The sequence below is a fragment of the Peromyscus californicus genome, unplaced genomic scaffold (genome assembly GCF_007827085.1).
Source record: "Peromyscus californicus insignis strain IS unplaced genomic scaffold, ASM782708v3 Scaffold_23__1_contigs__length_62951481, whole genome shotgun sequence".
NCBI lineage: Eukaryota > Metazoa > Chordata > Mammalia > Rodentia > Cricetidae > Peromyscus > Peromyscus californicus.
In genome coordinates, this window is record NW_026294534.1 from 6366765 (window position 1) to 6391505 (window position 24741).

At 52.3% G+C, this 24741-nt stretch overlaps 1 protein-coding gene across 2 annotated transcripts in view; it reads left to right on the forward strand.

Annotated features, from left to right (window-relative positions):
- The window catches only part of Col4a2 (collagen type IV alpha 2 chain), a 142863-nt gene that overhangs the window by 116548 nt on the left and 1574 nt on the right, over positions 1–24741 (forward strand). For both annotated transcript variants that reach the window (XM_052751637.1, XM_052751636.1), the window contains exons 25-47: positions 824–1025; positions 1378–1437; positions 2517–2573; positions 3361–3468; positions 4871–5092; positions 7346–7507; positions 9602–9772; positions 10642–10785; positions 13753–13875; positions 14164–14345; positions 14580–14643; positions 14808–14882; positions 15184–15291; positions 15595–15702; positions 16676–16747; positions 17716–17841; positions 18363–18479; positions 19729–19890; positions 19985–20083; positions 20366–20512; positions 20656–20772; positions 21995–22186; positions 23028–23314. In XM_052751637.1, the coding sequence (XP_052607597.1) occupies positions 824–1025; positions 1378–1437; positions 2517–2573; positions 3361–3468; positions 4871–5092; positions 7346–7507; positions 9602–9772; positions 10642–10785; positions 13753–13875; positions 14164–14345; positions 14580–14643; positions 14808–14882; positions 15184–15291; positions 15595–15702; positions 16676–16747; positions 17716–17841; positions 18363–18479; positions 19729–19890; positions 19985–20083; positions 20366–20512; positions 20656–20772; positions 21995–22186; positions 23028–23314 (3105 nt within the window). The remainder of the gene's footprint in view (positions 1–823; positions 1026–1377; positions 1438–2516; positions 2574–3360; positions 3469–4870; positions 5093–7345; positions 7508–9601; positions 9773–10641; positions 10786–13752; positions 13876–14163; positions 14346–14579; positions 14644–14807; positions 14883–15183; positions 15292–15594; positions 15703–16675; positions 16748–17715; positions 17842–18362; positions 18480–19728; positions 19891–19984; positions 20084–20365; positions 20513–20655; positions 20773–21994; positions 22187–23027; positions 23315–24741) is intronic.

Consider the following 24741-nt stretch of genomic DNA (forward strand, 5'->3'; position numbering starts at 1 on the left):
ACACACACACACACACACATACACACACACACACACACACACACACTAGAGAGGCTAAAATATGGATGCACACATGCTTTGAGAGCCCCACAAACAGAAAGAGAGCTTGGCCCACTAATAATAATAATTCCTGTAATACTCTCTTACCTTTGAATGCAAAGGAGCAAAGTAATGTCATAAGCAGGCTGACCTCTCACCAGCTCCTGCCTACCTACCATCAGAGGTCCCCTTTCATCCATGACTCTACAGGCATGCTGGCACAAGCAGCATCTCATTAGCTATATATGGCACAGACACTGGGGCCCTGGTGGGTGCTACCATGTGAACATTGCCCCTTCCCACTGCCCAGAGCTCACATTCCCTACCTTGATCCCTCCATTGCCCACCCAAGTGCCCCCCGCTGGCTGGATCATCACCACAGGACATGCCCTAGCCTGTGCTCATTCCAGTCGATCCTTATTCTAAGAGCACATGGCTCCTTCTTTTCCAATGCTCTCCCTTTCCCCTAAGGATGCTCTCCCTCGTGAACAACAGACATGTCTGTCACACATGCTAATTCCAATAGATGGACTGGAGCACCTATGCCCATGGCCCTGAATATAAATGTGTGTCTCCTGGGCTGGCCAGCCCTCCACTGTGCTGATTGGTGGTGAGGCTATAAAACCTAACTTTGACTCGGTCACTTGTGTAGACATTTCCCTCCCAGCTCTCCTGTGTTTGACCTACAGCACAGAATTCCAGCAAAATAGGGAAGGGGAACTGGGAAGCCGTAGCTGACTCTGGTGTCTGTGTGCATTTGAAGGTGACTGGGATTCTCTTACAGGGCGATGGCATCAAAGGCCCTCCAGGGGACGCAGGTCTCCCTGGCTTACCTGGAACCAAGGGCTTTCCAGGAGAAGTGGGTCCTCCAGGACAGGGCTTACCAGGCCCGAAAGGCGAGCGTGGCTTCCCTGGTGATGCTGGATTTCCAGGACCTCCAGGCTTACCTGGTCCTCCAGGAACCCCAGGAACCCCAGGACAGATAGGTATGAAGGAGTCCTGCTCTCATCCTCCTGAGGCCTGGGACAGTCAGCGTGGCTGTGTCCCCTGCTCCTCTAGACCCCTGCATGTGTGCCCAGGGAACCAGGCAGGAGCTTCATGCTCCACATCTGTTCACAGTACATGGGCCAGATGCGCGCTGCAGGATCCTCGGGACCACTGCCTTCTCTGCTAGGTAGCTGGAATGTAGAACTTCTTTGGGCAAATGAGGTCACCCCTGCCCGACCTGCCCAGGACCACATGTACAAATGCACACTCAGACACGTGCACACACCTGGGTAAGTCGATGGCTTTCGCCGGTTCTCACCTTGCCGCCTCCCTTCGTTTGTGTCTCCCCAGACTGTGACACAGGTGTGAAAAGGCCCATTGGAGACGGCCAGCAAGTGGTCGTTCAGCCAGGTACGGTGATGACGAGCAAGTGTCTCCAGACTGTGTTACCACTCCGGATGGTAAAGTGTGGGACTCCATGGCAAGAGCCCCATGGGAGCCTGGCCTGTGTTCTCATGCAGATGGGCAAGAAGGATGCCCAGAACAGCCATGCTTGCAAGATGTCTTCCTTTATTTAGTAAAAGGCACTCGGCAGAGAGGCCAGCTGGGTAGCAGCATCCCAGGCCCCAGTAACATCTGCAGCCCTGGTCTTAATGTTCTGTTGCTGTGAAGCGATGCCATGACCAAGGCGACCCTTAGAAGAGAGGGCATTTCACTGAGGACTCGCTCACAGCTTCAGAGGTTCAGTCCATTTCCACCATGGCGGGAAGCATGGCAGCACACAGGCAGGCATGGTGCTGAGGAAGTAGCTGGGAACCCTAAATTCAGATCCATGGGCAGCAGGAAGAGAGAGACACTGGGCCTGGCTTGAGCTTTTGAAACCCCAAAGCCCACCCCCAGGGACACATTCCCTTCAACAAGGCCACACAAACATCAACAAGGTCACACCTCTTAGTCCCTCTCAAGCAGTGCCTCCCCTGATGACCACACATGCAACACGTGAGCCTACAGGGGCCATTCCTACCCACACCGTGACACCGTGTTTAACTTTGCGCCTGCTCAAAGCAGCTAATCGAGGTGGCTAACTCTGAACAATGAACATTCACAAAGAAACCAAAGGTTTCCTTTAGCAGTCACAAAGTGTGTCCATCCCTGACAGATGCTCTCAGGTGGAAGAAACCTGTCCCCCTGGACCTGTGGGGGTTCACAATGATTTGGCTGAGTCAGGGCTATTGTCCCTGTGAGAAAAAAGTGTTTGCCCCCACAGTACCCCAGTTTTTATTAGACTGACTTCATTTGCACCTAATGCTAATAATCTGACTTCTTTACATGACGAAACTCCACTTCTGTTTGCATCAGAGCCAAGAACCATTAGGTCATTAAGTAAGTGGCAGCCGATGTTCCTGGCTGCTTCTGACCACAGTGGTACCCAGGCAATGAGCTTCAGCATTGACATCACTTCAGCTCACCCGCCTCTCCTCTGTCTCCAGGTTGCGTTGGAGGCCCCACAGGATCACCTGGCCAGCAAGGACCCCCAGGCCCCACAGGTAATATTCAGCCTTCATGTCATGGCCTGGGGTTTCTGCTTCCCACCTTGGGTTTCCCCTCGACTGGCCTTGCGTGCCTCCTCATCTCTGGATACAGTGGGGTTCTGCCATCTCAAAGCAGCCACAACTGTGGTCACTTCCCAGGGAAGCTAGCTCTTAAGCACACCATAAAGAAGGCTGGGCGGTGGTGGCACACGCCTTTAATCCCAGCACTTGGGAGGCAGAGGCAGGCGGATCTCTGTGAGTTTGAGGCCAGCTTGGTCTACAGGGTGAGATCCAGGAAAGGCTCAAAGCTACACAGAGAAACCCTGTCTCGGGGAAAAAAAAAAAAAAAAAAAACACCATGAAGAATGTACATGGTGCTGGGAAGTGGTGGCGCACACCTTTAGTCTCAGCACTCAGGAGACAGAGGCGGGCAGATTCACATGAGTTCAAGGCCAGCCTGGTCTACAAAGTGAGTTCCAGGACAGCTAGGGCTACACAGAAACCCTGTCTTGAAAAACCTAAAAAAAAAAAAAAAAAAAAAAAGAATGAATGAAAGAAAGAAAGAAAGAAAGAAAAGAATATACATAGTAAACACTGAAAGAAAAGAGAAAGAATATACATAGTAAACCCTGGGCCCCTGCTCTGCCTGGGGAACATACAGCAAGAGCCGTCTTACATTGGCTCCCCTAACTTCATCGCTTCCCAGTTCCTTGATAGACCTCATTGGTTCACTGTGAAGCTGGATCACATCCCATTGGTCCTCAGAGGGTCTGACAGGGCTGTGGTTTCCTTGGGTGTCTAGGTATCAAAGGCACCAGAGGAACCCCAGGATTCCCAGGAGGTTCTGGAGCACCAGGTCTCAAGGGCTTTCCAGGAGACCCAGGTCGTGAAGGCTTCCCAGGACCCCCAGGTGAGTCAACTTGGCTTGTGCCCTTATGCTGAGGGAATGGCTCTTGTGTGTGATCAGGTCCACCCAGATCAGTCATCTTCCAGGATTGCTAACTGCTCTCCATGCTCTTTTGAAGTTGAAAATCCTTGACTTCTTTTTTTAATCCTTGTTGTGCTGGATTGCTGCAGAGATCTGATGGGAGCAGCAGATGTGACACAGGGAGATGTCCTTCGTGGCTAGTGAACATCCTAGCACTGTCCCCTCCTGGGAGTATTCTGAACATATAGACAGCCCGGTCACCATTGGCTACCAGTCGGTAGTTAGGTTTGCATGACCTGCCCACCTGAGAAAACAATCCACAATGGGGAGAATCTATTTTCGCTCATGGCTTCATAGGTATCCATTCATCACGGTGGGGTGAGCAGAGCATAGCTGTTCACATCATGGTGGCCAGGAAGCAGAGAAAGGGGCAATACAGGAAGATCCAGGGAAAGATGTAGCCACCAAGAACAGATCCCTACTTCCCCAGCTAGGCCCCATAGCCTACCTTCACCACCTCCCAACAATGCCATTATGTTATTAATCCATAAAGGAACTAACATATTGATTAGTTCAGTACCCTGGTGACCTCATCCTTTCAGGAAATACCAAGATCTGCTCCGCTAATTCTCCACGCTTTTATTTTATATTTTTTAATGTGTAAGAGTATTTGCCTGCATGTAGATATGTGTACCACATGCATGCCTGGTACCAAAGAGACTAGAAGAGGGGGCATCAAATCCCCTGGAACTGGAGTTAAAGATGGTTGTGAGCCACCGTGTGGGTACTAGGTTCTCTGCAAGAGCTGACTACGCTCTTAACCACTGAGCCACCTTCTAGTTCCCCCAGGATTTCCTTAGTCCAAATGGGTAGATAGTTAAGAATAAGCACACAGTGCCCGACGTGGCGGCGCACACCTCTAATCCCAGCACTCAGGAGGCAAAGGCAGGCAGATACTTGTGAGCAGAGACCAGCCTGGGCTACATAACGAGTTCCAAGCCAGCCAGGGATACACAGTGAGACTCCACCTCAAAAAGATTAAGCACACAGTCTGATGGTCCCTCATCAGGGCCACACAGGATGTCCCTGTGACAGCTGTCCACAGCTTTCCCACTCACTCCCCATTAACCAACAAACACCTCTAGGTCTGAGGGGTTTATTTTCACCATGCCATCCATGTTTTGATGCAACAAAGAGTTTGAAAGCTGATGGTGAAGGAAATCAAAGCGGTTTAATGACGTTGAGAGGTCCAAGCTCCAAAAGGGCGGTGGGCAGGCGCTCAGGCTGCAGAGCGACCCTCCAGGGCCGCGCCACACACTGGCTCTTTCTCAGAACATGACAATGCAGACCTGTGGCTAAGGGTACCACCCTGGTTTTGTTTTAGGGTTCATGGGACCCCGAGGATCCAAAGGTGCCACAGGCCTCCCTGGCCCAGACGGACTCCCAGGCCCCATTGGACTTCCAGGACCAACTGGACCCCCTGGGGACAGAGGGATTCCAGGAGAAGTCCTAGGGGCCCAACCCGGCCCCCGGGGAGATGCTGGATTACCAGGACACCCTGGGCTAAAAGGGCCTCCGGGAGAAAGAGGACCCCCTGGATTCAGAGGTGAGTCACTTGACAGGTGGAGGGGTGTGACCCAGCTGCACTGCAGCCCCCCAGGGTGAGTGCATCTCCCCTCTCTCAGGGGCTTTGGTTAGAAGCTCATGGTGCATGTGTGAGAGAATTCGGTCTTGTTCTACTTTCACTCAGTCCCAGCACAGCTGTGGAGTGTTAACTTATTAACCTTCCATGGCCAGGAGACAGTGACCCTGAGACCTTTCACAGACAGACCCATGGATCTCTGGGCTCTAGTTCCTCAGCTCACCATGCAGACTTGCCGCCTTCTCCTCAGACCTGTAGTTGGTGTGAAAATTGGGAAGGACATATCCCAGAAACTGCTGGATGGGCCGCCGCCTGTGGTCTAATCACTTGTGGCCTAAAGTGCTTCTCAGGGAGGGTGCCTGATGTTCTGTCAGGACTCTCCGCTGACCATGTTGCCTGCCTGCTTTGGCAAGGCTCTTCCTACCCATGAGCCATCCTCCCCGCCAACACCGCCACTACCAGCTCTTCACTCTAAAGATAGCTATTTGAAAACTGTGTCCTCATTTCCTGGGTGCCAGGGAGCCAGCATTACATCTATGCTCCTCAGGGAATCTGGCTTCAAACCCTTTTCTTTTTCTTCTTAATTCATTTTCTTGAGATAGCCTCACCATGCAGCCCAGGCTGGCCTCAAACTCACAGTCCTTCTGCGTTGAACCTCTGAGTGCTAAGGTTACAGGCCTGAGCCACCATTTCTGACCTCCGCTGCAGACTTATACTGCAAATCCACCACCTGCCCATCCAACCTCTCCCTAGACACTAAAGAGTCAGGATACCTGACTTCAGGTCCTGTGGCAGCCAGGACAGACCCAGTCCCTTCTGCATCCGTCCCCTGCATCTTCTCCCACTGCCCATCTGGAGGCTATGGGTTAAGTGAGTAAATACACAGATCAGAACTTGACAGCCTGGCCTTGTACACACCAATCAATCAGTGAATCAATCAATCAGTCAATAAACAAGAAAATGTCCAAATATAAGGGGGTCAGAGGCCAAATGTTAAAGAAAGAATTGGAGGACAGTAGCCACTTGGCAGGGTGGGGCGTGGCAAACACAACCAAGAGAAAAAAACTGCACGAGCACACATGCACACAACGAACTCACATGTGCGTGCATATCACCGCATGCCAAAATGCATCCCATTTCCAAACACATTAATTGTCTACATATTGAAAACAAAATTGAAGTTTGAACAGTGAACTAAAGTTTATATGAAGGGAAATTCAACAATGTAGGCTGTTAGCATGCGTCTCATGAGGAGGACTAACATCTGTAAGAAAAACAGCAGAATGTCCAGAGAATGAAGTTACCCAAAAGCAAAGACTGGGACCACTCAGTGCTGTTAATAATCAAAAGCTGCAGCCACAGCCCACACCAGTCCCCACCCCATCTGAAGGTGCCTGGTTTTGCCTAAGTGTAAAGAGTAATACTGGGGCAGATTAGTGAATTGGTGTCATAGTGGAACTCGGTGCAATGCATTAGAAAGGCTGGTGTTTGCACTGACTTGCTTCTTCAATTTCTAGGGTACTGAAGAACATCTGTAACACAGCCATTGGATGTGTGCACCACGCTATATTCTTCCTCACAGTACTGCCTTGAGAGCGGGTGGCTGGTAGAAGGGACTGGAACACACCCCATGAGTCCATACGATTGGATACTTTACTTGTACACACAGCCACCTAAGTGTCTGCAAAGAAAATACTTTTAAGATCTTTTATATTTTTAATTATGTTTATGTGGGTGTGCCTGTGGAAGGATACAAGCGAGGGCAGGTACACAAGGAGGCCAGAAGAGGGCGCCAGAGCCCCTGGAGCTGGAGTTACACAGACTCTGGGAAGTGGCGTCAGGTCTTCCGCAAGAGCAGGGCTAGACCTCAACCGCTGAGCTCTCTGCCCAGGCATCAGGAGTATTTTTAAATGTGGCCGAATGCTGATATTGGCCAAGCAGAAAGAGCTAAGGAAGGATTTACAGTGCAGCAGCCACCGAGATTCTCTTTCTGGAATATTCACGCAGTAGCAAAGGCAGAAGGAAACACTCAAGACGCTGGTCTCTGTGTCCCAGTGACTCACGCGTTTTGTGGCTTTAGCTCTGCTCCCTTGTGGCATGCTCTCTGCAGTCCTGACTCCTACTGATATTTTTATAGACTGAGTCTGATAGAGTAGGAGCTGTCTGTGATGAATAAAGCAGAAATGGTCTCACAGCTCTTGTCTCTGACTCCTGCAGGAAGCCAAGGGATGCCCGGGATGCCAGGGCTTAAGGGTCAGCCAGGCTTCCCAGGACCTTCGGGACAGCCAGGACTCTCTGGACCTCCAGGACAACATGGATTCCCAGGAGCTCCTGGCCGAGAGGGGCCCTTGGGGCTGCCAGGCTCCCCCGGCCTTGGAGGTAAGACTCCAGCACCCCGGAAACACATGGAGTTCTCCCTGGTGCTAACAACCAACCAGACATGGTCTTTCCCTGGAGATTCATCAACCTGTATTCCAAGGATCCCCCAAGAGCTACAAGGGGTTCCAAAAACAGGTCCTATATTTTGTCAAAAAGAATTTAAGCGGCTGGAGTGGGCAGCTGAACCTGGCCACCTGTTGTGTATGTTGAGGGCCTACGTGTGATTTCTTAGAGAAAACAGAAAATTTCACTACAAAGGTTCAAAACCCCTGCTCTGATGTGGAGAGGAGACATTCAGAGTGGCAGGGAAGGTGGTCGGGGGTAAAGATGTCCAAAGGCAGACAATGGTGACCTGCTAGACCAGGGCCGGTTAGCTCTCCCAGGGACGGATAGCTCTCCCAGGGACGGATAGCTCTCCCAGGGCCGGTTAGCTCTCCCAGGCCGGTTAGCTCTCCCGGGCCGGTTGGCTCTCCAGGGCCGGTTGGCTCTCCCAGGCCGGTTAGCTCTCCCGGGCCGGTTAGCTCTCCCGGGCCAGTTAGCTCTCCCAGGGCCGGTTGGCTCTCCCAGGCCGGTTAGCTCTCCCAGGGCACTCAGCACAAAGCTGACCCAAGACATTTGCATCTCATGGACCAGCAAACGTTTCCTAAAGTTTGTTTGTTTTTTTGGTTTTTTTGGTTTTTTTGTTATGATTTTATGAGACATGCTCTAACCACGTTGCCCAGGCTGGTCTCAAACTTCTGAGCTCAAGCAATTCTCCTGCCTCAGCCTCCCAAATGCTGAGACTGTAGGTGTAAGCAGCCACTGGATCTGGCTCCCTAATTTTTTGTTTTGCTCATTAAGAACTTTTTTTTTCCTTTTAACGTACAAAGGTGCCATGCACTGACAAATGAGAAAGTTCTTAGTGGACTGTTTATCCCTAAACTTGGGAAAATCGATGGTTTGCCACAGTAGGGCGGTCATTTTGCAGAGGCCTTCGCCGTCTCTGAGGCAATCAACTGTGCACACAGATCCTCTTTCGAACCAGGCTTTTCCTGGTACCTGGTCTCAGGGGTCCCGATATGTGGCTTTGGCTGTGTCCAAAACTGCTGCCTGGACCACAGTGGAGCCGGCTCTCCAGCGTGCCATGCTGGTGCGCGGGTTTACAAAGTGACAAGTGCTGAGAAGGAGGTTCAGGCCTTCTGCTAACATGTTCCCAGAGGCGTAGCAGCTCCTTGTGCCACACATGGCCTATAAAGATCCAGGAGAAAAAACACAAAGAAAGGCCCGGCCCTAAATGAACCACGCTTTATTAGATGGATGGTCTCACTGGTGAACAAGCTTGTGTTTGGTCAGGGTAAGGCAGGCAGAGGCTGGAGCGGGGCGTGATGCACTTTTCAGAGGCCAAGGAGTCATGCAAATAGGAAGAGCCTGGCACTGAGAAGGAGGCGGGTGGCAGGAGAGTGGGAACAGGGTACATAAGAAACAGGGCAACCAGAACAGACGCACAAGCGCCCAAGGGCTAGGCTGAGAGCTTATTTGAAGGAGAGGGGCGGTGGCCTGGGCAAGGAGATTGGGCAGAGGGTAGAAGGTGATGAATACCAAGCTGGGGGCCGCTGGAGATTTGAAATAGACAAATGTAGTAAGGGAGGGATTTAAAAGGCCACCAGCTCCTTGCTATGAGGGAACCTGGGCAGTAGGGGGTGTAAGGGGACAGTGGTAGTTCTCCAGAGTCAGGACTGAGCCAGGGACTCAGGAAGGAGCAGGGCCCACCAAGCATCAGCCGGTCTCTCTGCTAAAAAACGGCTCTTGACTAACCCTGGGTCATTGTGCCTGTCAAAGCTGGCGGTTTCCTGCTGCCCACCACGCCATTAGCATGGGTCCCTATTTTTGGAGCTATTCCTGGGGAGAGCCACACTGGACTCTCCCTCCGTGGTCGGCCCCCAGCTTTGTCACGTGACCTCTCTGGGATGTCTCTCCCTGCCGGGCTCCCAGGCCATATTTTTAAGCTCACCTCTGTCAGAACAGTTTTCTGTTTTCCTCCAAGGAAACTTACCTTCTCGAAGGCATCGTAAGGGTTGCCTCTATGCCCTTTCATTTTGCTTCTCTCTCTGATAGGTTTGCCTGGAGACAGGGGTGAACCTGGGGAACCTGGTGTCCCTGGCCCTGTGGGCATGAAAGGTCTGTCTGGGGACAGAGGTGATGCCGGCATGTCAGGCGAGCGTGGTCATCCCGGAAGCCCTGGCTTTAAAGGAATGGCGGGGATGCCTGGCCTCCCCGGGCAAAAAGGTAAATGTCAAGTCAGGCAAGGACTTCCTCCGGTGGGGCTGTGAGGTGGGTCACACTCTGACTCAAGCAGCTATCCCAGGGGCCCCCACAGCTGGCTGGAGGCTGACCTCACACACCTGCAGGCCTGAAGCCACAGGAACCTCGATGCTGCTTAATGTCCTCAGCAAGCCAGTTTGTCACCTGACCTAGAAAGGTGGTTTTTCGGGGTTGGGGATGTAGCTCAGTGGTAGAGCACTTGCCTAGCAAGCGCAAGGCCCTGGGTTCGGTCCTCAGCTCTGGAAAAAAAAGAAAAGAAAGGAAAGAAAGGAAGGAAGGAAGGAAGGAAGGAAGGAAGGAAGGAAGGAAGGAAGGAAGGAAGGAAGGTGGTTTTTCCTCAGGGTTATCAACACAAGGAAGGTTCTAGACAGAACCTGCTGAAAACAGGGTCAGATCCTGGGCTGATGGTGGATTTTATCGAACACCTGACCCCTGGAATTGAAGTCATATCACACACTGAAACAATTGCAAGTGATCCTTCATGGATGGAAACTGCTGGAAGTATCTTGGTGACCTCCCCACATTCCTGGGCATCTGCCCAGACCGGGGTCACTTTTGTCTGTGGGACCCATTCGAAATCCTCATGGGACCTTCTCCTGTGCCACCCTCACACTGTCATCCACCTGACTTCATGGGCTCTTATCTGCAGACAGCTGGCCCTACATCCTCTGTCTGTACATGACTCTTAGAAAGTGGTTTTCCCAGAAACCCCTGCTCAGGGCAAGGGTCTTAGCAGTCTCCGTGTGAGTGTCATGGCCGCAGTGTCAAGGCTGCAGGAGACTGAACTGTCCCAACACTCAGTCCCTACTAACCTTCCCCTCCTTCCTCCAAAGGCGACCGAGGGTCACCGGGGATGGACGGCTTCCAGGGCATGCTGGGACTCAAGGGAAGACCAGGGTTCCCAGGAATCAAAGGAGAGGCTGGATTCTTCGGAGTGCCTGGTCTGAAGGGCCTACCTGGAGAGCCGGGTGTTAAAGGTAGGGCCTTGCTTAAGATCCAGAGGTCTCTGCGTTCGGCAGTTAAGCTGGACTCAGCAGGGCACATATCCGACTATCACATTATCTCTCAGATGTAGAATGAATATATATACATATACACATATATGTGCGAGCATGCATGTGCATGCGTGCATGTGTGTGTGCGTGTGCGTGTGTGTGTGTGATGAGAATATACGAAAGCCATGAAGAGAAAGGGGACCAACAGGAGGGAGAAGAGGGATAAGGAACTATGATCAACGTGTGTCGTAGGTGCGGATGACAATGTCCTGAGGAATCCTGTGGTTTTGTACAATTCCTGCTAATTAACAGGCAAATGAAATGAGCCGGGCCCGGCAGTGACACCTGTGACCCCGTCTGCCCAGGAGGTGCAGGCAAGAGGCTCAAAGTTCCAGGCCAGCCTGCAGAACTTAGGGGGACCCTGGCTCAAAAATAAAATGTCTTTGAAATAAACATGAAAAGGGGCTGCTGCTGAAGCTCGGTGGCAGAGCATGTGGCCCTTGGGTCCATCCCCAGAAGCAGGGACACATGCAGGCAGAACACTGTATACATAACAAATAAATAACAAGATGGTCACAAAAGCCCACTCCATCCTAATTGTCCCATAGCAAGTGTGAGGTGGTACACCAAGAGTGGAGAGGAGTGTGCTCTGAAAAGGGCAGCCAGGCATGGTGGCACACACCTTTAATCCTCGCACTCAGGAGGCAGAAGCAGTTGGATCTCTGTCTGTGAGTTCGAGGCCAGCCTGGTCTACATAGTGAATTCAAGGACAGCCAGAGCTACACAGTGAGACCCTGACTCAAGAAAGAAAAGGGGGTGTGCCTTTGGCAAAGGAGGAAGATGGAAGGGAGTTACCCAGAAATTCTCCTTGGAAAAGATAATTGAAAACTTACCTCTGGGCAAAAGTTTTTATGCAAGTGTTGAGAGCGGCTTTATTGATAATAACCAGAAATGGAAGCAACCCAAACAGCCACCCACCCCCAGATAAACAAAATGTGGCATGGACACAGGACAGAATATGCAAGATCGGACAAGCAGTAAATCCTGGTTCCAGCTCCCATAGTTCCGTGTGTGACTTGTCCAGGGTAAGCAGGCCTGTAGATAAAAGTAGATGAGCAGTTTCCGAGGGCTGGGGTCGGGGACAGGAGGATGACTGGTAATGATTACAGGGCTTAACCCTCTCAGAGGAAAGTGTTCTAAGGTTAGATTTGGTGATGGCTGCACAGCTGAACACACTAAAAACCATTAAACTCCACTCTGTGAAACAGGAGTTGTAGCCTGGTGTAGTGGTGCACGCTCTTAATCCCACACTTGGGAGGCAGAGGCAGGTGGATCTCTGTGAGTTCAAAGCCAAGGCCAGCCTGGTCTACAGAGCGAGTTTCAGGACAGCCAGGGCTGTGCAGAGAAACCCTGTCTCAAAAAAACACAGAAAAACACAAAACAGTGAATTGTAGCCCGGTGTAGTGGTGCACACCTTTAATCCCAGCACTTGGGAGACAGAAGTAGGCGGATCTCTATGAGTTCAAGGCTAGGCTGGTCTACATAGGGAGTATGTAGGACAGCCAAAACTGTATAATGAGACCCTGTTGTAGATGTAACCAACCTTCTTATTAAATAAGAAACACAGAACCAATGCAAAGAAGAAAGCCAAGAGGTCAGAGCTAAGAGCTAAAACCTTACCCTTCCTCCTGCGGTGGTCCTACCTCTCCGAACCAGAGCTACCCCTGTGTTAAAGTCTTTATATAGAGTTCCTGTCCTGCATTCTCATTGGTTGTAAACCCAACCACATGACCGCCTCCTCACAGCCTGTCTGTATAGGCCTCCAGGTTTTCCATGATTGGTATTAAGATTAAAGGCATGTGTATCCAATAACGGCTGTATCCCTCAACACACAGAGACTTACCCAGCTCTGCCTACCAAGTGCTGGAATTACAAGCGTACGCCACCACTGCCCTGCTTTCCTATGGCTTGCTAATAGCTCTGACCCCCGGGCAACTTTATTTATTAACATACAAATAACATTTTAATACAAATAAAATATCACCATACCCTATCTCAAAAACAGTGAGTTGCATGGTATATAAATCTTATATCAACAAGGATGCTTTAAAAGAACGGATGGAAAAAAGAAAGAAAAGCAAGGAAAGGAAACCAGGCAGAAACAGGCTCTGTGTGAGTTGGAGGACAGCCTAGTCTACATAGGGGACCAGCCAGGGCTACAGAGCAAGAGCTTGTCTCCAAATGACAATGAAAGCATCTTATGGGTTAAGGCTGGGCTACAGCTCAGTTATGTGCTTGCCTACATCATGTGCATGAAGATCAGGGCTGAATTCCCAGAGAGAGAGAGATCCCAAAGAACTGGGTTCATTTTAGTATATCATTTTCTTTTCTTGAGATAGACTCTTAGTATGTTGCCTAGACTGGTCTTGAACTCCTGCGTTCAAACTTCCCACCTCAGTCTCCCTATAACTGGAATGGCAGGGCTATCCTGCTGCACCTAGCTAAAAGTTACAATTTTAACAGATTTTTAGCAAAACAGTTCTTCCAAGATTTTAACCCAAACCTGTGTTTTTGGGTAAAATTCCATGCTAACTTAGATATTTCAGGACATAGAGCAAAAGTTGATGGTTTAAAGTTAAATTAGGCCTGGGCATGCTCGTAATCCCAGGGCACGGGGAGATCTGTTTAGTGAGCTCGAGGGCAGCCTGGACTATGTGGAACCTTATCTCAAACAAAACAGAGCAGAGGGCTAAGAATTCAAATTAAGTTAAAATGCAGTTGCCCTGTGCCCTGCCGTCTCCCTCCCTCACTGTGGCTCCAGCAGCCTCCCGGGGCTGTGGTCCGCCCTGGATACCCATCCCCTTGCTCAACAGCCAGTTTAGTGTGTGATTCCCTCACCTTCGGGGGTGGGGAGGTCTTGGGAAATGACAGAATTCTGTTTCCTTCCAGGAAACCGAGGGGACATGGGCCCCCCAGGACCACCTCCTATCATCCAGCCGGGGATGAAGGATATCAAAGGAGAGAAAGGAGATGAAGGGCCCATGGGCCTGAAAGGCTACCTCGGGGTGAAAGGTGAGGCACGGCACAGCTGGGGACCCTGCCTGGGGGGCCCTGCCTGGGGACCCTGCCTTGACTCCAGGACAGCCCTGCCCTCTGCCAGGCTTACCCGGTGCTCTAAGCCTCCCCACCCCTCAGCGTCTCCCCCAGTTATACTTGGGGCTGTTCCTGACACCAGAGCCGAGCCCCTTTTCTGTGCTGTGGTTTGCAGCTCTGCACACTGGGAGATGTGTCTGGAGTGAAGTTGCCAGCATGGGGAGAAAAGGGTCCTGCCCTCACCAGGCCTCACTGCTCTTCCTGCAGGTGTCCAAGGAATGCCTGGGGTCCCAGGGCTGTCTGGGATCCCCGGGCTACCGGGGAGGCCTGGTTACATCAAAGGAGTCAAGGGTGACATCGGAGTCCCTGGAATACCAGGCTTGCCAGGGCAGCAGGGGGTGATTGGCCCTCCTGGAATTACCGGATTCCCAGGATTCACGGGAAGCAGGGTGAGTGGGTGCCTCTGTCTGCCGGTCTTATACGATCCACTCCCCTCCTCTGCTCTGGGATGGAGCCACAGATTTGGGAGCAGCAAAGGCTGTTTTATAAGCCATGAGCCAATATAAAGACAAGGCTCCCTGTGCCTGTCAGTGGCGGCCTGAGGGCTCCCCAGCGACCATGGCCCTGTCCTGGGTTTTTAGTGCACGAAGCTTCAATATTGTTTCTGCTCGATTTTGTCTTAGGGTGAAAAGGGTGCTCCAGGAAGAGCAGGGTTTTTTGGCGAGACTGGCCCCACTGGGGACTTTGGTAAGTGTCACTGGGGCAGTGGAAGAAGGGAGGCCAGAGCTTAGCTCCTGCTGGTGTGAGGTGTCATCGGCCTGGGGGTGCTGCTGGGCATTTGGAGCCAGACTGCACAGTAGAAGGCCCGAAGCTAATTCCCTAGATCTCATCATCTTCTCTGCGTGTCACAGGTGATATCGGGGATACTGTGAACTTACCAGGAAGCCCGGGCCTGAAGGGGGAACGGGGAGTCACCGGAATTCCAGGTACACAAGTTATTTCGTTTCTTCAATCACCGACAGCCCAGAGCATTGTCTCTGGGCCTGGCTGAGTGTTGCCATAAGAGACTACAGTGAATGACTGAGGTCTTCCGAGCCACTGCATGAACGAGTCTGAATCACTTACTGAACTGGGGGACAAACCCAAGAGCTCCCCCGCCATCGTCTCCTGGAAGTGACTGCAGCCAGAAGCAGCCCCCATGTCTGGGAGCAGCAGATGCAGCCACACGCCACCATGTGTCATTCCTAAAAAGCACGCTCACTCCACACAGCAAATCTCTGGTTCCAGGTCTCAAGGGATTCTTTGGAGAGAAAGGAGCCCAAGGTGAAGTTGGATTTCCCGGGATAACAGGCGTACCTGGAGGCCAGGGCTCTCCTGGACTCAAAGGACAGACAGGTGAGACTGTAGCCACAGCCTGGCCAGGGGTGTGGCCCCCTGGGACCCGCAGCAAGTGGCCAGCCACCTTTGCCATTTCCTCCTCCACTGCAGTCACGTCCAGGAGACCGGCCTGTACATACTGCCCCCGTGCCTGGCTCTGTCTGGAGACCAGCAATACATAGCGGCGCCATGTGGGCTATGGGAGCGCTTAGTCATGGGGAATGCACAGGGCCAGTTAGGACCTCCTGGGAGCTTCCCCAGAGGCCTGCTGCACCTGCAAGGTCTCCACATGTTCAGACTTACCTGCACATTTCCCCACAGGTTTTCCAGGACTCACAGGGCTGCAAGGGCCACAGGGAGAGCCGGGACGGAGCGGAGTACCCGGTGACAAGGGGGATTACGGCTGGCCAGGGGTGCCAGGGTTACCAGGTAAGGGAATCTCTTTCCAGGAAGACAGACAAGTGACCACCAGCACTCGGGGCCAAGTTGCCAGATTGCAAGGATAGGAATCTCTCTGTAGGCTGCTAACATTGTGGGCCCCATGGGTATACAGGGATAGATATGTCAGGGGCTGACTGTGGTCACAGGACACTCTAAGTACAGGTTTGCAGCTGTGGAATCCACTGGCCATAAGCCAGACACACTCCTCAGCAAAGAGTGGATATCCTCACAGAAAAGTGACCTGAAGCTTCCAGGGAGGTCTCTGGCCTTTCTTTAATCACTCTACAGAGGATATAAGCAGGCCAGAAGGACATACACAAGTGTCCTCATGTCCTGTTGCTGGCTGCCATGGGGCCATGTAAAAGGTTACAAGACCCTGACACTAAACATTGGGCTCCCATGACCACACTCAACCCCAGGGCCATCTGTGCTCTGTGTCTTTAGAAATGCTTAAACTCAGAAATTGAGAGAATGGAATTAACACCAAGCTCTCTGCTCCAAGCAAAGCTTCGTGGGTATTTTTTAAATTACATTTATTGTGTGTGTACACACACAACTGACTGGGAGCTGGGTGTGCCAGGGTGCATGTAGGGGAGGTGAGTTCTCTCCTTCCATGGAGGGACTGGGCTTGGGTTGTCGGTCATGGAAGCAAGCACCCTTACCCCCTGAGCCATCCCACTGGCCCAAGGACAGCTTTTATAAATCAGGCATATGCCATGACAGGCATCCCAGAAATAGTGCCTCTTTGTCCCCTTCCAGCTCTAAACGTCCTAAAGTGTCTGGGAAATGTTTACACGTAGGCCCGTGGGTCACGTGAGAGTGACAGTTTGCTTGTCAGATGAAGGTCCGTGCCGCTCACAGGCACAAAGGGACGCGTGTTAGAGCTGTCCGGGGACCGCTCCCAGCCAGAGCCTCCCGGTGTCCTACGTGGCATGACTAATGACAAGCCAATTCCCCACAGGTTTTCCAGGAATCCGAGGGATCAGCGGATTGCACGGCCTGCCAGGCACCAAAGGCTTCCCCGGATCCCCAGGTATCTACAGTGATTTTATAAAAATCATCCCTGTCCAGTGGGGAATTTTGTTGTTTTGGTTTTTGGTCTTTTGAGACAGGGTTTCTTTGTAATTAATAGCCCTGGCTGTCCTGGACTCACTTTGTAAACCAGGCTGGATTCGAACTCAGAGATCCACCTGCCTCTGCCTCCCAAGTGCTGGGATTAAAGGCGTGCGCCACCACCACCTGGCGGGAAATTTTTAAAAATATATTTAAACAAGAGGGGGAAAAATCATCCTATAAGTGCTATTTGATCAAACTTTATAGATGTTTGCATGAGTAAATATTCGTCTACCTGCAGGAAATACGTGCACTCATGTTCCCATTAACAGTTGGGTTCCAGTTTCATTTGCCAAATGACAAGTAATCCTGGTGAAGTTGTAGCAGCCATAGTGAGGCCGTGGCGGCCGTGGTGAGGCCGTGGCGGCCGTGGTGAGGCCGTGGTGGCCGTGGTGAGGCTGTGGTAGCCGTGGCAGCCATGGCGGCCGTGGTGAGGCCGTGGCGGCCGTGGTGAGGCTGTGGCGGCCATGGTGAGGCTGTGGCAATTACTGTGTATTGTTCAGTTTGCTTTGAGCACCTGACATGTGAACAGGAAATATTTTAAATACGGGCAAATTTTCAAAACCCAGTCAAGGCAGAGCATGAGAACAGCCGCCAGAACCAGGAGACCTGGGGTGGGGTCCCCAAGCACGGCCAGCTACTGCCGTGATCTCAGACTCTCCGAAGGCCAAGGTCTTCTGTCCTTAGAGAGAAGGTTCTACCGTGTTCTCTGTGACATCCCTTCTGAGTCTCAGATTCCATGATGCTGAGACCAGAGCTAGAAGACATGGTGGTGACTGCCTGTTTCTCTACTTGACACTCTGAGGACTGTCATACCACACAAGACAGGCCACCTCCCCCGAGTGGATGGAGTTGGTGCCAACCGCTGCTCTCGGAATTCTACCGCAGGTGCTGACGTCCATGGAGACCCAGGGTTCCCAGGCCCCACTGGAGACAGGGGTGACCGAGGAGAAGCCAACATACTTCCAGGCCCTGTGGGAGCTGCAGGGCAGAAAGGGGAGCGGGGAACCCCAGGTAAGTAGCTGTCTCCATGAGCAGACCCCACAGCATGTCCAAGGTTCTCGGAGGAGAATCCATGGGCACAAACTCTTAGCTCATCTCTATTACGGTACTCTGTGGTCTAGCCTGTTTTACCCCAATGCTGGCTCATTTTCCAGCCCCACTCAGTTGATAAAGGACAAGCTCTCCCTTCTTCCTTGCCTGAGTCCCTGAATGGGGGACTGGCTGTGGTCATGGACTCCAGCCTCCCATCCTCATGGGTTCTAACAGCCATTCTCTCGAGGCAGTGTCTGAGAATCACGCTTTCTAGTGGGTTCTCGGGATTCATGGTGACTGGTGGCTAACAGGAGCTGGTGGGACAGGTCAGCCTCCAGCCTCCTGAGTACATGCCTCTTCCTCCCCTGAAATGTCCCTTGTCCTAAGGACACCCATCTCAGCCTCTGTGACACTTCCTCTAGAGAGAACAGCATGAAAGGAGAGCGGGATCCTTGAAAATGGGCAGATGGGACTAAACTGACTTTTGTTTTCCTCCTCAGGGGAGCGTGGCCCAGCCGGAAGCCCAGGACTTCAGGGTTTCCCTGGCATCTCTCCGCCATCCAACATATCCGGGCCACCTGGTGATGTAGGGGCACCAGGAATATTTGGCTTAGAAGGTAGGCAGCAGCTGTAATGGCTGACGTGTCCAGGGGAGGAGTTTTATTCCACACACTGTACGGACAGGCGAAGGAACGGGTGCCACCACCAACCGTCACCCACACCACACCATCCCCATGACACCCCATGACAGGATGAGCCCGTGCCTGCCTGTGTGGCATCAGAACTGCTCCAAGTTTGCTTCTTTCTCACCATTCTGTGTTTGCGTCTTTAATTCGCACTCACCAACCACATCTACCACGAACTAGCTAAGTATTAAAAAGAGGCGGAGCTGGGTGTGGTAGCACGTGCTTGGAATCCCAGCACTTGGAGGAGGCAAGAACATCTGGGACATAAGGAACTTCAGGCCAGCTTGAAAAATACATAATGAGACCATATATGAAAAATAAGCCAGGTGGTGGTGGCGCATGCCTTTAATCCCAGCACTTGGGAGGCAGAGCCAGGCGGATCTCTGTGAGTTCGAGGCCAGCCTGGTCTACAGAGTGAGTTCCAGGACAAGCACCAAAACCACACAGAGAAACCCTGTCTAGAAAAACCAAAAAAAAAAAAAAAAGAAAAAGAAAGAAAGAAAAATAGCGGGGAGAGGTGATGGTGTGAAGCTACCAACTAACAATTATTTGAACATCAGTGTTCCTGTAGACATTATTTAAAAAGACAGGAGACAGAGGCTGCCCAAGTGACCATTGATAAAAGATAAGCAAAATGCAGTTTATGCATTACGGTACGATAGCCAACCTCTAAAAGGAATTTCTGACACGCACAACTGACAGGGATGAGGGTGGAATGCTGAGTGACGTTTCTCAGTCACAAAGGATAAACAGCACGTGGCTCCATGTACAGAAGGCCCCTGGAACTGTCAAACCCACAAGGCAGAGAGGAGATGGTTTCCTGGGTCAAGGAGGGTGTGGTTTGGTGAGGGCAGAGCCCATCAAGGATGGTGAGCGCCTCTGGGGTTGGAGTGTGATGTGGGAAAGCCTAGGATGTTCCCTTTAAAATTTTAAAATGGTAACTTTTATGTTATATGTTTTGTCACTGTTTTTTGTTTTGGTTTGTCTTGGTATTTGGGGTTTTGTTTATTTGTTTTGTCCTGTTTTTAAAAAGATACTGTTGCTGTTGCCAGCTCTCCAGAAGCTGGTTTCCAGGGCAATGACTAGGTATAATGCCAGACTCCCCATAGCAAGCAGCGTGTCCATGACGGGGCTCCCTGACCCATTTGTAACCTTTCCACACTGTGACTTCCGCCCTCAGGCTACCGAGGCCCTCCAGGACCACCTGGGTCAGATGCACTTCCTGGAATCAAAGGAGATGAGGGGAGTTCCGGAGCTCCAGGATTGCCGGGAGAGAAAGGATGGGTTGGAGACCCAGGGCCCCAGGGCCAGCCTGGTGTAGTTGGTCTTCCAGGGGAGAAAGGTAACGGTGTCTGTATGAAGGGACCAGTGCTGCGGGCAGGGGACTGCAGACCCTGTTCCGTGCATTGGTCCTGACTGGCCTGTCTTCATTACAGGGCCTAGGGGTGAGCAAGGATTCATGGGCAACACTGGGCCCTCTGGGAACGTGGGTGACAGAGGCCCCAAAGGACCCAAAGGAGACCAAGGATTCCCAGGTGAGTGGTGCCTGCGGAGCCTGTGGGGTGACAGCTCCGACCTGTCCCTCGCTGGAATGTGCCCCATTCTCTAAAGGGTGGAGAGAAAAGCTAGGCAGGGTGCCAGTGCTCCCAGGGCCTTGGTGGAAGGTGAGCGTTGAGTGGTCAGTGTGAGGGGACCCTTCAGATGTGACGCTGTGTGCCTTCAGGGTGGGCTTCAGTGAGAATAAGTGGGTGAGGTCAAAGTGGAAACACCAGGGGGTCCCCTGTTCCCGGCACTCATGACTGCTCTTTACCCTGTAGGCGCTCCTGGCTCCATGGGATCTCCAGGCATTCCAGGCATCCCCCAGAAGATTGCCACCCAGCCTGGGACCATGGGTCCCCAGGGCAGGAGAGGCCTTCCTGGTGCACAGGGAGAGATGGGGCCTCAGGGCCCTCCAGGAGATCCAGGTAGGGCTCTGGGCAGGGCCCCTGTGCCCCCCACCCCACGCCGAGAAAAGGTCCCTATCCCTTGCTCTGTACCCACCTCTGTCCTCTTTGGCTTTACACACGTTGCTGAGCACAGTAACACTCACTTACTTGATGTTTTACAGGTTTCCGTGGGGCTCCAGGCAAAGCTGGGCCCCAGGGCAGAGGAGGTGTGTCTGCTGTTCCGGGGTTCCGGGGAGACCAAGGGCCCATGGGACAGCAGGGTCCAGTCGGCCAGGAAGGTACGTGATTGAGTGGCTGATGGGACAGAAGTTCTGCTGAGGGTGGGGACACCTTCACCAGTCTACAGGTGAGGAACAGACAGGTGCCTTGCGGAGCTGGGACAAAAGCTTCCAAACCCAGCAGTAGTCACAACCCAAGCACGTCCTGGGTGCTGCAAGGACCTGTGTTATTTCTTAAAAGTATTGGTATACGGGCCGGGCGGTGGTGGCGCACGCCTTTAATCCCAGCACTCGGGAGGCAGAGCCAGGCGGATCTCTGTGAGTTCGAGGCCAGCCTGGGCTACCAAGTGAGTTCCGGGAAAAGGCGCAAAGCTACACAGAGAAACCCTGTCTCGAAAAACCAAAAAAAAAAAAAAAAAAAAAAAAAAGTATTGGTATACGGGCCAGAAGTAACAGCAATTTTTATGCTCCTCCCTCCCACCCACCCCCCAAAAAAAGAGGTTTGTTTAAATCAACCCAAGCTTGGTCTAAGTGGCGGTGGCACTATGCTAAAACAAAACCCAAGGGATGTCACCAGTGTCAGTCAAAAGACAGTGAGCCACCAAGGAGTGCCCTGTGGTGGCAGGTGTGGGCGGCAAGGAGACATGTCCGGTAGCAGGGGCACATCGGAGTTAGTCCTAGGCAGGAAACTGCGATGGAAAGGGAGTCCTAAGAAAGCAGGCATAGAGAATGTGCCTCAGGGAGACTGGTGGGTGACAGGGCCCCGCGTCTGCTGACTGCCGGATGAGATGTGCTCGGTCTCCTGGGTAGAGCCAGGGTCCTCAGCAGCAGTTACAGCAGGTGGGCGTCCCTCTTCCCGAACGGTGTCCTACCCGGAATGAACACCCTCGCTTGCCCTGAGCTGCTGCTCTGAGAAGTAGCCATCCTGGGAGGGACAGGCCTAGTTGCAGGGGTGGTGGCAGCGGGCACTGACGGTCCCCTGAGGCCTCTCAGCCCAAGGCGCCCCAGTTCTGCTGTGCACCCGGTCTCCCTGGAGTAGTGTGCCTGTAGCCACTGTCTTTTCTGTTCACGTCTGGTGCCATCATTATTGTCCTGTTGGCTTCCCGAGCTGATGTGGGTTTATCTCTCCTGGGGCTTTTGCTCTAGAAAGCCTAAATAAACCCCAAGCTTTCGGGAGATAGAGGAGCAGGTATCCTGTAAACGAACTGGGATACTGTCCTCTGCCCTGGTGCCCTGAGGGACCACAGGCATTGAACAGTGGCCACTTTCTCTCGGGTCCTAGGGGAGCCAGGCCGTCCAGGGAGCCCAGGCCTTCCAGGGATGCCAGGCCGTAGTGTCAGCATCGGCTACCTCCTGGTGAAACACAGCCAGACGGACCAGGAGCCCATGTGTCCTGTGGGCATGAACAAGCTCTGGAGCGGGTACAGCCTGCTGTACTTCGAGGGCCAGGAGAAAGCCCACAACCAGGACTTAGGTAGGTGCTGCCGTCACGTCCCAACTCTGTTCCCCGGCTTGATGGTGGTCCCTGTGAGTTTGTGAGCCCCCGAGGTGAGCTTCTCCCAGCCACATGGCCCACCACCTTCTCCAGGCGTAGCTGAGGCCGAGATGGCCATGGAGACTGAAATCTTACCACACCCTCAGCCTCAGGACCCTCACACAGGGCCTTTTAATTCGACGTAGCGTCCATACCTCACAAGTAGCTCTAGCCAAGCACCGCCCTCCCCGCTGGAGGCTCCAGCTGCTTCACATAAGTTGGAGACAGACCAGAGATGTGCGGAGATGGACTTACATCAATCCTTCCACTCAGATGCTCACAAAAAAGAGGCATGCGCACGTGTGTGCCTTTAACGGCGCAAATTTAAAAAATCCAAAACCCACAAGATCAAAGTGGGTGGGTGTGTCTGCCTGCCGTCCCTCCGAGGGGCCAAAGTGCACATGGAGGGCTGGAGTGTTCTGTGTGTCAGTGTTGGTGACACCAGGGCCATTGGCTCCTGGAAGTGTGCCAACTGGACTCTAGCAATGTGGACATTCCTGTTTGTGGCCCCATCCCCACGGTAAGCTTTACAATGCAACAGAGAAAGACAAACAAGATACGACCCAAACTAGCAGTAGGAACGGGGGCGTAAGGGCAGGACTCAAACCCTGCTGATTCGGTGAGGGCGGACCCTGTCTGCCTGAAAGCTTTGCAGTGTGAAAAGTAACACCTGCCGAGCTGGAGAGAGCCTTGGCCAGAGTCCGAGGCTGGTTTTGTGTCTAGTGGCAGCAGAGAGGTGGAGGCAGGACTATAGACATTCTCTCGTGTGCTCCCCACGCAGGGCTGGCGGGCTCCTGTCTGGCTCGCTTCAGCACTATGCCTTTTCTGTACTGCAATCCGGGTGACGTCTGCTACTACGCTAGCCGCAATGACAAGTCCTACTGGCTCTCCACCACTGCCCCACTGCCCATGATGCCCGTGGCCGAGGAGGAAATCAAGCCCTACATCAGCCGCTGCTCTGTGTGTGAGGCCCCAGCTGTGGCCATTGCCGTCCACAGCCAAGATGTCTCTATACCCCACTGCCCAGCCGGGTGGCGGAGCTTGTGGATCGGATATTCCTTCCTCATGGTACGTGGTGCTTTTCCGTTCTCTTAGCATGGAACCAGGTGGAACTTTCCTCATCTCAACCCTAGCTGGGACGCAGGAGAGACGCATGCATGTGGAAGAATAAATCAGGGCTGCAGATTTGAGCTCAGGGGGTAAAGTTTGGATTCTCAGCACCCATGTAAAGGCCAGTCAGGTGGAGCATGCCTGTAACCTCAGTGCTGGGAGACAGACAGTAGGATCCTAGGCACTCTCTTGCCAGCCAGACTAGCCAAAAGGTGCCAGATTCAAGGAGACACCTCCTCCTCAAAAAATACAGTGGAAACCAATCAAAAAACACCCAATTTAAACCTGTGACCTCCATATAAGCACACACACACACACACACACACACACACACGCACACACACGCACACACACATTATATGGGGCAATTGCTCAAGTGGTGAGTCATACAAGAGCACCTGGAACAGGAGTTGAGGACCATAATTCAGCTTGATGCAGGCTAACTGAGCCATGTGCCGGGTAAGGAAGGGACTTTCTTTGCCCAGGGTGAGGATTAATTTGCCACCAGGCATTTGCACGCAATGCCGTTTGTCTGTCTTAGCATCCTGATTTGCAGAGTTAACAGAAGAATTCCATCAAAGTGCTGAGACCCTTGTTCCGAGTCTTTCTGGAATGCAGGACACCCTACACAGCACACACTGACTGACTGTTTGGTCTCATGCCTCCACCAACCCTGCGGGACGCTCTTGCACTCAGAGCCCCACCTTGGCTGGTCCTGTGGTGTTTACTCACATGTTAATTTTCTTTGTTTTGTTTTAGTTTGGCTCTTCTGAAAGAGTCCCACTGTAGGCCAACCTACCCTTGAATTCTTTTTTTTTTTTAAGATTTATTTATTATGTATACAGTGTTCTGCCTGCATGTATGTCTGCAGGCCAGAAGAGGGCACCAGATCTCATTACAGATGGTTGGAAGCCACCATGTGGTTGCTGGGAATTGAACTCAGGTCCTCTGGAAGAGCAGTCAGTGCTCTTAACCTCTGAGCCATCTCTCCAGCCCTATCCTTGAATTCTTAATAATCCTGCTTTAGCTTACAAACATGAGCTCCAATTCCTGACTATTAGAGGTTTTTGGTTTTTTTCCCATCTACTTGGGCATTTTGAATGGATGATTGATTGCCTTTTACATTTTGTTTAACCAAAATGTAGTTAGCCATATCTGCAGATTCTATTTCCTGGTTGCAGCTTTCACGAAACAACCAGCCATGGGTGCTGGGGTTCATGTCATATCTGCACCTGCAGCACCCTCCTCCAGCATCAGGGCGACTGTGTGCGTGAGGCCCAGTCCCCCAGCATCGCTGGGCACCCTGACGGCAGAGCACTGTCCCCAGGGCCTGTGTTGACAGGGATTCCTGTTATTGACTTAATGAACCAACATGGGTGGAGGAT